Raw genomic sequence first — 17,598 nt, 5'->3', positions numbered from 1 at the left:
GGTTGTTTTACGTACCAGATATATTCTGGTGTGAGAGAATCCTAGAGTAATATATTTCAATCTACAAACATAGTCAAGCATAAAGGGAGGTTTCTCAAATGTTGAGTGGTTTGCTGGGAAAGGCTGCTCTTCATCACATTATTTTCTCTGTCATTAAGATGTATCGGGAGCATTGATTAAAAAAGAACTGTATTACAGTATGTTCTGCACCAATTCATGCTTCATAACCAAGATTAATCCAGCCTTCCATAGGCGCCATAAATCTGCCCTGATAAATTTTGCCTAACTTCAGTTCATTCCAAAGTGATAAGCATAGGATCACAGAACTGCGGTGTTGGAAGGGACCCTGAGATGATAGAATATGCAGCCGCCCAGAGTGGCTAGGGAAACCCAACCAGATGAGCGGAGTATAAATAATATGGGGATCGAAGCTACAACCTTGGCGTTATCAGCACCACACTCTAACCAACTGAGCTATCCAGGCTAAAACACCAGGTTCTTCATACATTTCTACATCTGTGGAGTGTATACCGTCTGATAGCTTGTTTTGCATCATCAGCTCTATGTTTCCAAGATCTTAAAGTCAAGTGTTTCTACAATCAGGTCCTTCTCTATGACCGCCCCAACGCTATGTTTGGAAGGGCCATTCACTCCCCTCTTTTATGGGGTTTTGCCATGCCTTTCTGTTTAAGCAGCTGTATTCTTTTATCCCGTGGCTTTTTGAAATCTGCTGCACTGATCTCCGTTGGCCAAAAGTTAGTGGAATTTAAAAGGTGACAGACACCGGCTAGCGACAAGATGACTGACAAGATGGCTTCTCCGCACTCACTATTCCCTCCTAACCCCCGAAGGCTTCATTTTATATTTCCAATATGTTATTATTAATATATGCTTCCTACATAGATCACTTACACGACACAGTAATCATACTTGTATTCAATTTGAAAAACAGTAGATAAAATAATGCAAAACTATCCAAAAGAGTTAAAAGCAAACTGCAAACAACACTATTGATGCAAACAGGGCGTTTCTGCTTGCGCACTATGATCCTCAAGCACAATTACGCTCCATGCGGGTCTGCTACTTTTTTCCACCTAGTCGATGCTTACTACGCAGGCGTGTCTCCGCCATCGCTCCCGGCCGTCCGACTTGTTAAGCCGCTCCCACTGGTTCTTTAACCCTATCAAGACCCGGGCGGAGGAGGAGCTGGAACCAGACTCCGTTCCGGAGTCGAGAGTTACGCGGCAAGTTCGCGCATGCGCAGGTAGCCTTCGTGCGGGCGATGCGGGAGAGGGCATGCCCAGAAGGAGTCGCTGGCGGCGGCGGCGGCGTTCGGAATTCCACCCCTCCCCACTTTGTTTTGACGTCGTCGGCGTGCTTGCGCAAGCGCAGTGCGAGCTGCTCTTATACCGAGCGAGTGGTGGTTCCGTAGTGCCAGTTCCTGCCGCCGCCTCCTCCTCCTCGCCTCCCTTTAGCGCTCGACCCAGAAGCCCGGACTCTCCATGGCGATGAACTTCAACGCGAAGGAGGAGGTGGACGGGCAGGTTCCCGGGAGCAGCGGCGTGGGGGGAGCCGGGGTCGGGGTCAGCGTGGCCGGTGGGGCCGGAGTCAAGAGCCGAAAGCCCGACAACACCGCCTTCAAGCAGCAGCGCTTGCCGGCCTGGCAGCCCATCCTCACGGCCGGCACCGTCCTGCCCGCCTTCTTCGTCATCGGCCTCATCTTCATCCCCATCGGCATCGGCATCTTCGTCACCTCCAACAACATCCGCGAGTACGAGGTAGGCGGGGGCGGGGGGGGCAGGCAATGAGGGGGGGTTACCCCACTTTTGGGGGGCACGCCCCCCCTTGTCAGAGGGGGAAGGGGGCAGCCCCCCACTTCTTGGGAGCAAGCGCCGTGGGTGGAACATTATAAGCCAGTGAGTGGCATGGCAACAAGGAAACGAATACACTTTGATTTTGGCTTATATAGAAGCCTTAAAAAGAAAAAAAAATCCTTTAAATGTCTTCCAACTTTATCCCTTTCGACATGGAAGAAATATGTCGCCCAACTGGATAGGGCAGTTTTTTTCAACATCACAGGTCTGGCACCGTCAAGCACCTTGAAAGAAATAATAAGCACTTGTGGTGATGATGTGGAGAACTTGAGGATGGCGAGGGCACCAGGTAGCGCATCTGTCTCCAACCTGGTGGTCTCTGGGTGGTGTTGGGATACAGCTTCTGTCAGCGCCCAAATATTGTAGACAAGAACCTCTGGGTGGTGCCTGATTTGTGGCTGCAGTGTCTGTGGGAACTTGGGGCCGATTCACGTTTTCTGTCATTTTGGGCTGACTTGTCCAGGGTGTAGGTAAAGCCGTCACCTGGGCAGGCATATCATGTGTGCTGTTCCACACCTGTGATGTGTTAGTGCACTAGCAGTGCAAGCACCTTGGGCATTGATGAGTTTTATATTACATGGGCATGGGTCAGTGCACGTATACACTAAACTCAAAGAGGTGTGTGGGGAACACTTACACAAATAAAGCCTTTACTAACAACCTAAGGCCTGTATAATTCGTGGCTCCTAGTTGTTTTATTGGTTTGAGAAGTGTGTGAGGTGTATAGGAACTGTCAACTATAGCAACTTCCTGTGGAACAGGGAATCTCCATAAAATTCCATAAAAACTGTTATGGTTGTACTGCCCCCGCCCCCGGCTGTTACTTTGAAGAAGAGTTTCAAAGGAAAATGGGTCTTTGAGGGTTAAGTTGGATAGTTTGTAACCATTGTTTGCAGTTCTGGTTTAAGGAAACATATTGGTGGCGTTTCAGAGACTACCGTATTTTTCGCTCTATAAGATACACCAGATCACAAGACGCACCTAGTTTTTGGAGGAGGAAAACAAGAAAAAAAGTATTCTGAATCTCAGAAGCCAGAACAGCAAGAGGGATTGCTGCTTTCACTGCGCAGCGATCCTTCTTGCTGTTCTGGCTTCTGGGATAGCTGCGCAGCCTGCATTTGCTCCATAAGACGCACACACATTTCCCCTTTCTTTTTAGGAGGGAAAAAGTGAGTCTTATAGAGCATTTTGGTATTTCCAAAATGTAATTGATCCAAGGGATGCAAAAGAACAGAAGTGTTTCCATAAAGCGCGTATTGAAGATGGACAAAATGCATACAAATAGAAATGAGCAACAATGTACATAACTGGTGTATTAAATAGAATGAAAAACAAGAGAAAATAAAAACTGCTTCAGCAATTGGATCTTAACTTTTTATAAAGGAGCAGTTGTTCTCCCCCCCCCCGCCTTTTCCCCAGACAGGGGAATCTTTGATCTTGCAGAAGTTGCTGAACTACAGCTATGATCAGCCCCAACAAGCATGACCAGTGGCCAGGGATGATGGGCATTATAGTTCAGCAACATCTGGAGGCCCAAAGATTCCCTACACCTCCTACAGTTTGTTGCCAGTTGTTGTCTGAAAGACTAGTAAGCACTGTACTTGATTCTCGGTTTATCACAGAGGTAGGGAACCTGTGACTCACCAGATGTTGATGTACTACAGCTCCCAGCATCTCTCACCATTGGCTATGTTGGCTAGGGCTGGTGAGAGCTGGAGTCTGACAACAGGTGCCACAGGTTCGCCAAGCCCTGGGTTATCAACTTAGGAGTTTTCCCTACTTTATTTTTCCTACACCAGCTGCTATTAAGTTATGAGTCGTCATTATTTTTGGAGTCTACATGTACACTTAAAGTGTATTTTGGTGGAAACTGTTGTGTCTTGAGTAAAGTTCACTGAGTATTTTTCCTACTTTTTAATGTTTAAATGCATTGTGTTGTTCATTCTATGTCATTTCATTTTGGTTAAGCTCTGGCTTTGCCGTTTACTGCCAAGTTCCTGGTGTTTTGAAATGCTGATTTGGCAAGCTCTGTTGTAGATAAAGCTTGGCTGATGCAGGAGGGAGATGATGCAGGTTAAGTGAGAAGGAAGTACTGAAGATGTGTGTGGGAGATGGAGGGAGAAGAGAAGCAAGAAGTAGCCAGGGACTGGAAAAAAACATTGGGAAATGCAGGAGTGAATAGGGAGAAATAAGGCCTGGCTGTGAGAGGACAAAGGGGTGAGTGGGTAAAACCAACAGTGCAAAAGAACTGATGTCAGGAGAGTGCACTCTTTGAAATAAGGGGGGGATACAATTAAGAGGAATTAAAGCCCCTCTTAAGGGCCATTTAATACAAATCCTCTTTGTATTTTGATGCAAGTTGAGAAGGAAGGTTTGCCCCCCACAAATAGACACCCAAGAGTGCAAAGTTAAACTATGGAATTTGCTCCCACAAGATATGGGATGTAGTGCTCCCACAAGATGTAGTGATGGCTTGAAGAGAAGATTCAACAAAATCATGGAGGATAGTTGCTACTAGCAACTTTTAATAATAATAATAATAATAATAATAATAATAATAATAATAATAATAATTTATTATTTGTACCCCGCCCATCTGGCTGGGTTTCCCCAGCCACTCTGGGCGGCTTCCATAGAAAACCAAAAATACACTAAAATATCACAGATTAAAAACTTCCCTGAACAGGGCTGCCTTAAGATGTCTTCTGAATGTCAGGTAGTTATTTATCGCTTTGACATCCGATGGGAGGGTGTTCCACAGGGCAGGCGCCACTACCGAGAAGGCCCTCTGCCTGGTTCCCTGTAGCTTTGCTTCTCGCAATGAGGGAACTGCCAGAAGGCCCTCGGCGCTGGACCTCAGCATCCGGGCAGAACGATGGGGGTGGAGACGCTCCTTCAGGTATACTGGGCCGAGGCCGTTTAGGGCTTTAAAGGTCAACACCAGCACTTTGAATTGTGCTCGGAAACGTACTGGGAGCCAATGTAGGTCTTTCAAGACCGGTGTTATGTGGTCTCGGCGGCCGCCCCCAGTCACCAGTCTAGCTGCCGCATTCTGGATTAGTTGTAGTTTCCGAGTCACCTTCAAAGGTAGCCCCATGTAGAGCGCATTGCAGTAGTCCAAGCGGGAGATAACCAGAGCATGCACCACTCTGGCGAGACAGTCCGCGGGCAGGTAGGGTCTCAGCCTGCGTACCAGATGGAGTTGGTAGACAGCTGCCCTGGACACAGAATTGACCTGCGCCTCCATGGACAGCTGTGAGTCCAAAATGACTCCCAGGCTGCGCACCTGGTCCTTCAGGGGCACAGTTACCCTATTCAGGACCAGGGAGTCCTCCACAGCAGCCCGCCCCCTGTCCCCCCAAAACAGTACTTCTGTCTTGTCAGGATTCAACCTCAATCCATTAGCCGCCTCCAACTGCCTCCAGGCACTCACACAGGACCTTCACCGCCTTCACCTTTGGCTATGTTCTCCCTCCACTGTCGGAGGTAGTATACTGTTGTGGTCACGTCCTGCTTTTGGACTTCTTGTAGGCATCTAGTTGGCCATTATGAAAAGAGGATGTTGGACTAGATGGGCCTTTGGCCTGATCCAGCAGGACTATTCATATGTTCCTGTCCAAACCACAAAGCCACACCTTTGGCCCCAATAAAGCTGAAATATTGTGGGCCAGATGCAGACAGCTGACCAGAACTGTGTACTAGACCCGCATAAAACCTTTTACGTATTACGATAATGGTGCAGGGCTTTCCCACCTTTTTATTTGGGGTATGTGTGTAGGTATAATTGAGGGAGAAATGCACAGTGAATGTCTTGGCAAATACCTCCTGATTCTATTCCACAGGCATAGAAACCTATAGGAGGCTTATTTTGTCTTGGATGTAGCTGATCAATGTATAGTAACGACAACTGCATCATTCTGTTTGATCATCTCAAGAACTCACAAACAGTTGCAGTTCTTTCTACTTCTTCCAGCCCTAGTTTTCTGTGTGTGTTACTATTTCAGTGGGTACAGCAATTAGGCAGGTAGCCCCTATGCACCCAGCATTATTTCTGCACACTGACATAATTGCAGCCTGAGAAAGGCATTGACAGGTACATACTTTTCTGGCTGCACACAGTAATGTGAATTAGTTCTCTGATATTCTGATTTGAGAGTCTTGTTGTGGGCCTCAAATGGACAGCAGTGTCTTGAGAAATTAGCCCTTGGGCAAACTCCACTCCGCCCAGTGGCTTGCTTTGTATCTTGCAGTGGCTCTTGATTTGGATGCATTTCATCCCATCTCCAGTATTTCCTGCCTGTAGCAATTCATGGGGAAATGTAGAGCTTAGGGGAAGTGGCCTTGCCGCAAAATGGGCACCAACGCTTCTACTTTTAGAATTGCAAAGGTGACTTGAAATGCAAGAAATGTTCAGGAAAGGGAAGCAAGACTCTTAAGACCAAACTTGGCATATTGCTTGAAAAAATGGATGATGGAGAATGCCTCATGAGCTAAAAATACATGGTCCGGAGGAGGGTGGGGTGAAGGTACTATTGGTTCTGTTTTCCATTGGATTGTTTAAAAAAAAAAGGTTGGTTTCCTTTCAAGTGACTCCCCCAAAAAAGAATCCTTTATCATAAGATGAGGAAGTGGATTTAAACAAAATTCCTTTGGTGTGAGGGGAAGTTCAGGTATGATTCTAGACATGCTTCCTTGTATAATGGCATTCTTCCCTGCAACCTCCCAACCCCACCCCACTCCAAGTATCCTCAAAATCTGCTTCTGAAGGCCGAGAGACCTTCTGGAGCAGATCTGAGCTGTGCACAGGGATAGGAAAGGGTAGTTGACATGTGCAGTGCACGATACAGCCCATAATGAATATGCCAGAGTTGAAGAAAAAGATATACAGATGTAGTGGTAGTTTTCTATCAGTGCAGACTTCAAGTACTGTAATTAATCCAGTCTTTATAGCTTGGGCCAAAACCTGGATACATTGCTAAATGTGCTTTTTTTTGTTGCTGCAGCAAGCATACATTATTGCTGTGGCAAACAAACATTTAAAGGGGGAGCATTGCTATGGTATATATTGATGGTTTGTGTGTTAAGAGAGACTATGCAACAACAGTCTCAAATTTCTTTTTTGTAAATTTACCATTCTTTAGGACTAAATACACAGTTGTTTTGCTTCAAACTGAATACATATATAGAAAACAAATAGGGGACAGATCTCATGTGATGTAACTTCATAATGGTAATACTGAACAAATACTCTGTTCTGGTCTCTAATTAAGGGAGATATTCGTCTTTAAACTCTGAACTTCTTTAAAACCAAAGACAAGGTTGACATGTACTTAATGTCCTCCCTTACTCACTGTGCGCTGTTAATAGCTTTCTAAAAATAAGCACCTTTGTTTCCATGTTTAAGGATACAAAGCAAATCTGTCAATATTGAGATGTTGCTAGCTCCAGTATGGTTACTAAAATGAGACCTTGTTTTAGATTTGCTTTAGGACAAAAATATAATGGACCATAATCTTGTGTCCAGTACAGCACAGGTTTTCTCCCCTCTCTTAGTATCATCATTTAAGCAGAATATCTGTCAATGTTTCTGAAAATATTAAAAACCCACTTCAAATATTTTAAGAGATTAAGGTGTTAAGGACAAAACTAGGAAGTACCATTGACTTGGTGTTTTATATTGTCCTCTTTTGGTAAAACTTGTTTGTTTAGTTCCTTATTTTCCACTAATAATGTAGCCCTGATATTCTCCACACCAGAAAACAAAAGTGAAGCTTTCATTTTAAGTAAATTATGAAATGCTGAGATTTTGTCAGTACTTCCAAGACTGCATGTGTGTCGGCTTCCCAGAGAGAAGCATCTTGGGATAAGCGTGAAAATGAGACTTCTTTAAGCCAGGAGTGGGCAACTTGTTCCGCATCTTTTCCCTCATGCTCAGATGCTCCTGTAAAGTCATGAGGTCTGGGAGTTATTCCACTTAAAATGTGGAACTGTTTTGAAGATTTAGACAAGAGGCAGTGAACTGCACCAAAGATCATCCCATTGTGAAGTGCCAGCTAAGCTGTCTTCCCCAAACTGGGCAGCTATTGAAGTTCCTGCCAATAACTTTGTAGCATTCCCAGGACCAGATAGATAGATAGATAGATAGATAGACAGATATAAAACACCTACATTTTCTTATTTATTTTACAGCATATAAACCTTGCTTTCTCATAGAAATCTAAAGAGTGGGGTTGGCTCAAAGCAGGCATCTCTCTGGACTTCTACAGTTTGGTCATGTAGAAACTTAGATAGTTTCTTGTAGTGCCTTCAAGTGTGCTATGGCCTAGATGCCACCACCATAAAATGTCTGCATAGCCAGCCCTCAAAACATGATCCACATTTGATGCATTATCTACTGATTACCGTGGTCAACAACTTTGGCTTCAGCAGTGAATCAGCTTTCTTTATGTTTGTGGTTTGGTGCTCTTGTATTTTATAGTAAACTTTGTTTCTTCTCTTTGTTTTTATGTGTCCTTTCTCTGCAGATTGATTATACAGGAACAGAACCAGGTAGTCCCTGCAACAAGTGTTTAAATGTGTCCTGGAACAATACACCTTCTTGCACGTGCACCATACACTTTACACTGGATCAGCCATTTGAGGTATGTTACCTTATATCTGTGTATATATGGCAAAATAACTGTTTGACTGTCTGTGCTCATGTACAACTCTTAATTGGAATTCTTTCATACCAGCCTCTTTCCCCATTGCAGACTGTCTGCAATTATATATATATGAGACAGCCTAAAGGTTTTGGGTGGTATTCAGCTAAGTTTTACTCATGGTAGTCCCATTGAATTTGAGGACCATGATTAAGTTAGGTTCCTTAATTTCACTTTCCGCTCTCAGTAAAACTTAGTTAAATACTATTCATGGTAAATGAGAATGGTTGGGAAAAATCTCAACAGCTGGTTTAGTAGTAAGAAGAAATTCAAAATCAAATAAACCAGTGGACATACTACATTGGTACTGGAATGTACAGGATATAACATTATTAACAAAACTTGCTGTAAGACAGTGGTTTTCAGCCAGTGTGCCGTGGCACCCTGGAGTGCCTTGAATAATGGTCAGGCAACACTGGCCTCTGCCCCTCTTTCTTTCTTTCTTTCTTTCTTTCTTTCTTTCTTTCTTTCTTTCTTTCTTTCTCTTTCTTTCTTTCTTTCTTTCTTTCTTTCCCTTCCTCCTCTGATGCCCTCTCCCGTCTCTGCTTCCCAAAGGCTTGCACAGCTGTTTAGTGCAGCAGCCCTGGGTATAAGCTCTGCAGGCAAATGGTGCCTCTTGGAAGCACCACTTTTTGGGTGGGGGCATCTGAGAGACCAGGGATAGCAGCAGCTGCTGCCCAGAGGACTCCCAAGAAGAGAAGAGAGGAGAGGAGGCTGAGGGAACACTCCACAAGCGAAGGTGTTTGAAAAAAGTGTGAGAAGCTGCCAGCTCTGCAGGCAAGGGGTGACATAACTGGGCTCCTGAGCCCCACAGGGGGTGCCGCAGAAAGCAAGTAGTTGGTTAAGGGAGCTGTGGACTCAAAAAGGTTGAAAACCTCTGCTCTAAGAGATTGAAGGTGTAATCCTGTCCCACAATCTCCTCCCGCAACCAGATACTCGTTGTAGCATTTGAAAAAGGCTTTTTGTTTCATTTGAAGCCACCATTAACTGTGCACATTGGTGAAGCATCTTAATTTGTGTATTGCAGAGCAACGTGTTTATGTACTATGGACTGTCCAACTTTTATCAAAACCATCGTCGCTATGTGAAGTCTCGGGATGACAGCCAGCTAAATGGAGATAACAATTCTTTACATGTAAGTGAAACCCTTTGCATATAATGACATCGTTCCTGGCTTCTGATACATAAAACACAATAGCTTTTTAAATGTTAAAGGGAAAATGCACAGATTGTCATTTGGTGTCTTTTTTATGTAGTCATAATTGAACGCTACATAGGCTTCACTATTTGACTCCTGTCCACCATCCATTCCCTCTCTCTATGTGTGTTAAATAAGCCTGCACAAGGTCCCACTTATATCACTGAGAAAGCTTAAGAGCTGCAGATGGAAAAAATGCTGATGGAAGGCAATGTTGTCATTCACTCCTGTGCTCTCCAGTGAAATCTTGGACTGTGGGGGGGGGGGAAGAGCCCCCTTCCGCTGAGAATCCATATAATGGGAATCATCCCTGTGTGTTCAATTGATCCCTTAAGTTTTTTTAAAAATCATTTTCAGTTGACCTTAAATAACAAGTTAGGCTGTTTTGGGGCGCTGTATCTGTCTGTTGCCTAGTATACTATACCTGATGTGTAGAAACTACTTCAGAACACTTACTTTCACATTAATTACAGCAATCCAGACTCCCCCTATCTTAAGGCATACCCTGTTAGCTTCTTATTGGGCAAACCTTTCCTTATTGGTCTTTGAAAGTATTTCCATGCACTCTTTCTTGGAGTGTGCTTGAGAGAACCTCTTACCGCTGGGTGCTAAGGTTGGCTGCTACTGTAACTCCTTGTTTCCTTTGGCATCTGATGAAAAGGAAACGGGAGCATTCTAAACCTCGCTGACTGTCCAAGCTGTTTTTTTATTCAATAAGCTGATGATAGATTTATAGAAGCAGTTGGCTATAAGAATTTTATATCTACTTTAAAGATTTGCAGAGTGGATAGTTTGTTTTACTACTGTTTGAATGTTAGTTTTTAAAGTTTTATTTATATATTGTCTTGTGATTGATGTTTATCATAGCTAGGCAAGATACAAATGTCCAAATAAAGAAAATTTTGCTTGCTGGGTGTGGGCAGGAAATAGTGCTATTTTCTAATGAGTGTCCAGATACTATTCTTCCTTCTTGGTAGTGAGTAGCGCTCGCTCTCTCTCTCTCTCTCTCTAACTGTGATGAGATTGTAGGCTATTCAATGTGTCCTTCACAGAGCAAGAATTACGTGTGATTAGATAGCTATAAAAAGATTAGGCAAAGGGGGGAACAATGCACTTGCATAACCTCATTCTGCCATGCAGACTGAAGCCTATGTGGGCTGTGTGTGCTTTGGGTGTGTTTAGAAGTGGAGCACCCTCTTTTAAGATGTCATGTTGCAGCCACAATTCAGAGAGATTATATTCTCAGATTAGAAGATAAATGTCTTTCTCTTATTTACTAGAAGCAAATAGCTTGAATTAAAATTGGTCATTATCTCTGTAATCATTATTTTGGTTACTTGTAGTCAAGCAGCAAGATGTGAATTCACTGAAAATGTAAACATTGTTCAGCTTTTACAGTGCTTGATATACTAGTAGTGTGTCCAACTGCTTTCTCTGTAACGTGTGGTTACATTAATTTCTTTCCACCTTGCATCCAAGGATCACAGGGCAGTTTACAATATAGAAACAAAAAAAAAGCTTGCCTTCTGAATTATAATGCCCTTCCTAATCTTCCTTCCAGATCTATCCTTAAATCACCAACGATGAAACCCTAGTGCAGCATATTGGCTTTCTCTTTTGTAACTTTATTTATCTTGCAGAACTGGGACTTGTAGCGTTAATTGCAGGCGACTGCTGACTGAATGCTTTATAGTTGCTGGCGTGTTTGCCAAAGCATTTCGTCCTGTAACTTGAAACCGTATTTTTTATTTTATTTTATTTGCAGAGGAAAGGAGGAGGAAGGGTTGTTGTGGTATCGGTTAGGCAGTCTGATGTGTTGATTATATTTCTGACTAGTGTGTAATCAAGACTGACTTTTCTTTTCTTTTTTACCAATCAGCACCCCAGTAAGGAATGTGAGCCTTACCGCACCAGCGGGGACAAGCCTATTGCTCCTTGTGGCGCTATTGCCAACAGCATGTTTAATGGTATGATTTTGTAAATATGATATAAATATTGTGTTGGATTTTGAATAAAGGCAAGGAGATATCTATTAAGCTCTCACACTTCCCATCAACAGCGCATGCACATAGATTCAGGCACCTGAAGGGAGCACTGCACGTTCCCCCACCCCAGTAGTGCTGATAGAAGCCTTGGCCACAGCAGATTTCTTAAGCGTTTACACATCTTACGGCAGGAGCGGTCATAGCTCCATGCATCTTATCCCAGGTCCAGTCCCTGACACCTCCAGGTTGGGTTGGGTAAGGCTCCTGACCGAAGCCCTAGAGTGCTGCTGCCAATCACCGCAGACAATGCTGAGCTAGCTGGACCAACGCTCTGGCTTGGTATAAGGCAGCTTCCTAAAAAATGGCTGCCATGCTAATTTCAGTAAACTGGTTGGCTCTGTTATGTGTCACACTGAGGCTACTGGGACATGTCAGCAGCCCATGATGAGGGAGGACTTTTAGACTGGTCTGACAGTCTATATTACCTTTCAAGTTATGAGTGTGTGCATATGTGTAAATATAGACATGCCATTGCTTGGTTTTTGTTTTTTTACAAAGTTGTATATTCTGTGCTTATGCACCATGAAATAGCATCTACATGCAGAATTTGATGACTTATCTGAACACTTAGGTCTTGTATATGATGCATTGAAGCTTTTGGATACAGCAGGCATGGAATGTGAAAATGAACCTTGAAAGTGATGCATGTCTATTTGTGTTTCTTTCTAGATACGTTGACACTGTTTCGTATTGACCGTAATGAAACCAAATATATACGTATTCCTTTGACTAAACAAGGCATTGCTTGGTGGACAGACAAAAATGTGAAATTCAGGAATCCTACTGGACCTACAAAGGATTTGGCAATACTTTTCCAAGGTAAAATGATAACACAATGAATTGACCCATGTATGAGAGAACATAAAGACTCCAGTCTGGATCAAGACCTTCCTGGGAAGGTATTGTGGAGGCTGAAGTAGAAATGGAATTATTTTTCCAGAAAAATAATAAAAGAGCCAATTCTCAGTTTATGTGGGGGTTACAATCCAAGAATAGAGCATAAAGCCAAAATTGCATATAGTCAAAACACATTAGGTTCAGTTGTAGGTGGGATTGCCAAAGTCTTTTTTCCTCCAGGTGATGGTCCCCTTTCTGCCCCCTTCTTAATTTTTAAAATAAAATTTCCTGAGCTCGTAAAGCTGAAGGCATGCAAATTAAATGCATCTAAGTTGTGAGTTATCTGTAATGTTTTGAATGGGATACACTGTATTGATTAGTACAAGTTCTTGGGGAAACTGTAAACAAAAGTTAGATGTACATTCTTGTGTGCCAGCTCATGTATGGGTTTGCTTTGCTTGATTCTCTCTCCTTCCAAATGTCCAAAATTTCTATTCAAACAGTTTGTTACTAGCTTTCTTCTTGTTCTGCTAATATATTCATGCCTCTTGTCTCTCTCAACCCCACTCCCAAATTATTTCATAGCAACTATGCTTGCGTTTGATTGCTTGGCTGTGTTCCCCAAGATGCATGTTTTCTAAGAAAAATCATAATCTCATATTAGTGCTTTGCATTTTTGTTTTTAAGGCACAGCAAAACCTGTCAATTGGCCCAAACCAGTGTATGAGCTAGACAAGGATGCAGACAACAATGGATTCATCAATGAAGACTTCATTGTGTGGATGCGTACTGCAGCGCTGCCTACATTTCGGAAGCTATATCGCCTTATAGAGAGACCAGATAACTTACGGCCTACTCTACCAGCTGGGAATTATTCCTTGGAAATAGAATATAGTATCCTTTTATTAAAAGGTCTAAGAAATTGCAGTCAGTAAACCTTGTACAGTCATACCTCGGGTTGAAGTTGCTTCAGGCTGAGTGCTTTCGGGTTGCGCTCCGCAGCGACCCGGAAGTAACGGAACGCGTTACTTCCGGGCTTCGCCGCTCGTGCAGATGCTCAACATGACGTCACGCGCGGAAGCGGCAAACCACGACCCGCGCAGATGCGCAGTGAGATACCACTGTAATCGTCTTTTATTGAATTTTCTTGTAAACCTTGAAGTCATTGAATAGGTAACTGTTGGTAGCATAGCAGGCTGATAAGAACCATTTTAGGGCTGAATGAAAAATCTACAAAGGTCACAATAGGAGCATGCACAAAATTGTCTCAGTCAGCTTTTTTTTTTTAAAAAAAAGGTTGCATTAACTGTTGGGTTGGCTTATCTGTGGCCCTTGCCTTCATGTCAGACATCTCCTGCAAGTAATCAGTTCAGACCTCTGGCCAGAAGTACCTGTCCCACCCTCAGCATCCCGTGTGGAGAGGGGAGAGAAGGATGTACCCCCTGCACTCACTTTTTGTACTTCTGGTCCAAACCCTCCCCCCAAAAAGGGAATGTAGTTTTCTACACACCCCAAATAGAATTCAATCCCTGTGTATAATTCTCACCCCTTGCAATCTTTTCCAAGAATTAGGTCAAACATAAGGTCCTTTTGGGGGGATCTCCATGGCAGACTTCTGCTTCTCAACACCCTCTCCTGGAGTAGAAAACTGTGTTTTTGGTAGGGCAGAGGGGCCAACTTACTGAGGCCTGCTATTCTTTGTCAGCTTCATTCACTCTTTGCCACTGTTACTTAAATCTGCAGTGTTGGTGTTCCGCATTTTTGAGTAGTTAAATTTGCTCTTTCCTCAGCATTTGCAGCTCATGCAAAGGTGGAATAGGAGGTGGTGACTTTTTTGGTTAGTAGGAAAAGGAACACCTTGATATTTAGGCTGACTGGATGAGGAGGGGCATTTGAGAGGTATTTGGAAGGGACAGCATGACCTTGTGAGGAGGAGAGAGCTCTAAGGCTTTGCTCAGCCCAGTGGTGGTGCTGATGCAGTTTTAGCAGGTAAGCTATGGCTGAATGGTACAAGGCTATTGGATGCAGAAGGGTGGGTGTATTGAGTAACTAATTACTGGTTCTTGTACTGCTTTCCTACCAGGTCAAAGCCCATGGGGGTTTTCTTTGATAAATTCTGCATGTGGCTTTTGGAATAGGAGGTCTGGCCATCCATTTTTCTGCAAAAAACAACAGCAACAAAAAGCCTTCAAAAGTAAAGAGAAACATAGCTTCATGGCTGCTTTAACAATAGTCATGGTTCGGATATTATCTACATCTTTGGTAGCCCCCTCTGCCCGTTGGTTTCCTTGGCTTGAAACTTCTTCAGCCAGTAGACTTGTCTCTGAGTAATTTGCTTCCCAGGTGTTTTGTTTTTTTGTTGGCTCATATTTCGAGTAATAAAGTGTCCCCTGGCTATCAAGCCTTGACTACGATACAGCATGTTCTTCAGAACACTTGCTGTTTGTTTGTTTTTAAGTAACCCAATCTCCTTCCTTTGTGCCGATATGAAGCTTTCTTGTTAGCACTGTGACGCCAGCCAGTCACTGTTGGCGAATGTTTTTCCTATACCCGAATCAGATTATCCTGTGCATAGCTTCGACGGGCGGAAACGGATGATCTTGAGCACCATTTCGTGGATGGGGGGCAAGAATCCGTTTCTGGGAATCGCCTACATCACCGTCGGCTCCATTTGCTTTTTCCTCGGAGTAGTGCTGCTAATCATTCATCACAAGTACGGGAACCGGAACAACAGCGCAGACATTCCCAATTAATCCCGCCTCTCCAAACCACATGTACTGCATGTGCATCAAGGCCAGTCCAGAGCGGACACAGCTTTGGAAAGCTCTATCCCTGGTATATATATATAAAAAGTTGCTTCTGACACAGAATGCATAAGTATATATGAAGCCTTTTGTTTTCCCTTACGGTGGATTAACTTGAAGATAATGGCTATAAAAAAGTTACCTATGTAAAACAGTGCTGCCTAGAGGACTTTTTGAGGCTTGGCCTCTGGCTGGACAGGTGCCATGATGCGCATTTAGTCTTTCCTCACCTAATGCATCTGCTGCTTGTGTGCTTTGTAACATGTCCATACTGTGTATAGACTGCCTGGCGAGAACGTGTTTAGGATAGAGTAGCTTCACGTTTCAAGGATGTCAGGTGTGCTGGTGCTTTTGGAAGGAGAAGAGGCCTGCCTGGTTTGTTGTTTGGTTTTTTTGGTCACGCATGGTGCGCATGGGCTTTTGTGTTCACGGCTGAAATGTTTGCTGTATTAAACCTGTGCAATTTGTTCTCTGAGCCCAGCTTCACGTTCAAGCTTCGCCGTATGTTCCAACAGGTGTGCTTGCCATGTGAACGTGTGCAGCAGCAAAAGGCTTCCTCATTACATTAAAGCCACTTTTTCCCCACACGGAAACAACTGCTGCCTATGCAAGTCTTGCTTTAAATTCTTCCGCGTGCAGCTCTGTTCTGTGCCCAGCACCTTGTGTGGTCCAAAACTCTTAGCGTGGCTCCTACAGAAATGAAGAGCTTCTGTCTCAAAGGCAGGAACAGCTGTCTGTATTGGTACAGAAATGTCCATCTCTGGTTAAAAGCAAGGGTTCGACCCCGTTTAACATTCCTAATTGGGGAGGAAGCATTAAATTTAATTCAGAAGGTGCTTGAGCTCCTGAATTCAAGTACTTGAGGGTCAGCGAAAGAAACTTGAAGTGTCATGCAAGTCTGTTACAGCTTGCTTGCGGTGGGGTGTGGGGGACGTCCCCTTCTTGCAAATTTTCCCTGAAGTCTTTCCGGAATGTAAGAACCCAGCCCGTTGATCTTAAATTATTAAATTGCTATGTATATGGAAGTTGTTTTACGTGAAACTGATTTGTCAATCTGAATATTTGCTATTGAATAAATGCTGTCATTTGTTTTATGAAACAATCTTTTAGCAGAAGTGTCTCAGTTTTGGGTGGCAGTCATGAAAACTTTCAAGAGGACTTGAAAAGGGATAATGCAAAAAACCTCATGCCTTTGATCCTTTTGGGAACCAGAAAAATACAGGAACGTTAAATGCGGAAATAATTCTGTAGAAGGATTTTGAAAGCTGAGATCACTCAGTTGGAGGCACAGTAGAATTCATTTCCTAGAAAACCAAGTGACTCAGTCAGTTGTGTTAGTTTACACTACTTCTTTCCTTCAATACACACACTTCCTTGCCAAATTGAATCTTACATACACCTAACTTGTATGTTTGCTATAATGTGCAAATTGAATGCCAGATTTGCTGTAAATACTTGGCAGTGGCTGCCTATAAACTTAACTGTCTAGAACATGCATTCCAGTTACAGTAGGGATTTAATATGAATTGGTTTAATTTGAACCAGTAGAACTAAAACACCCTTGAATTCTGTTGATTTAGATCACATTATGAAAAGCTATCTGAGACTTTGGAACAGGGTTTTCCCTGTTCCAAACTCAACACTCCTTAATGAGATACCTATTTTATTTATTTAAGCATTTGCTACTTGTCCATCAACCATCTCCTCAACATTTACCCTCTGCCCATTAAAAACATTTAACAATCCAAAGTTAGAACAGTGAGATCAATACAAATTACCACTTAAAAATCAATGCAAGCAGCATAATTCCTTCTAAAAATGAGTTTTAAAAACAGCTGACAATTGGTTTATTTTAGCCCTTGGAACAAACATAGTCCTAAAAAGCTTGGGAAAATAAAAAGGTCATCTGGCACTGCAAATAATTTGGTGTAGGCATTAGACAAACCTTGCTAGTGAGAGCATTCCATAACTGGGGCTGCCACCACCAAAAAGGGTATCATCTTGGTAGATACCTGCCTCACCTCATTTGATGGGAGGTGCTGGAGAAGGGCCTCTGGTAAACATCTGAAGGTCCAGAGAGGTATGTATGAAAGACAATCCTTCAGAAAACCTGACTCTAAGCTGTATCTCAGGTCTGTT

General features: G+C 43.3%; 1 protein-coding gene across 1 annotated transcript; it reads left to right on the top strand.

The window, feature by feature from the left end:
- Nucleotides 1-1,187: 1,187 nt before the first annotated feature.
- Nucleotides 1,188-16,561, top strand: TMEM30A (transmembrane protein 30A). Its single transcript, XM_083608153.1, has 7 exons — nucleotides 1,188-1,778; nucleotides 8,399-8,515; nucleotides 9,603-9,710; nucleotides 11,653-11,740; nucleotides 12,488-12,637; nucleotides 13,343-13,549; nucleotides 15,215-16,561. Exons 1-7 carry the CDS (start codon nucleotides 1,503-1,505, stop codon nucleotides 15,406-15,408), a joined length of 1,140 nt encoding a protein of 379 aa, XP_083464279.1. The 5' UTR covers nucleotides 1,188-1,502; the 3' UTR covers nucleotides 15,409-16,561.
- Nucleotides 16,562-17,598: the final 1,037 nt, after the last annotated feature.

Source organism: Podarcis filfolensis (genome assembly GCF_964270895.1).
Source record: "Podarcis filfolensis genome assembly, chromosome: 3".
Classification (NCBI taxonomy): Eukaryota; Metazoa; Chordata; class Lepidosauria; order Squamata; family Lacertidae; genus Podarcis; species Podarcis filfolensis.
The sequence above is the reverse complement of the archived record's forward strand: the minus strand, read 5'-3'. Positions and strand labels throughout refer to the sequence as shown.

What these genes read in the sequence shown, in the direction of transcription:
- TMEM30A (XM_083608153.1), top strand. Translation starts at nt 1,503, where the DNA reads ATGGCGATGAACTTCAACGCGAAGGAGGAGGTGGACGGGCAGGTTCCC. An exon ending in TTTGGCAATACTTTTCCAAG is followed by an intron (nt 12,638 to 13,342) that starts GTAAAATGATAA and finishes TTTGTTTTTAAG; the next exon opens with GCACAGCAAAACCTGTCAAT. An exon ending in TTCCTTGGAAATAGAATATA is followed by an intron (nt 13,550 to 15,214) that starts GTATCCTTTTAT and finishes TACCCGAATCAG; the next exon opens with ATTATCCTGTGCATAGCTTC.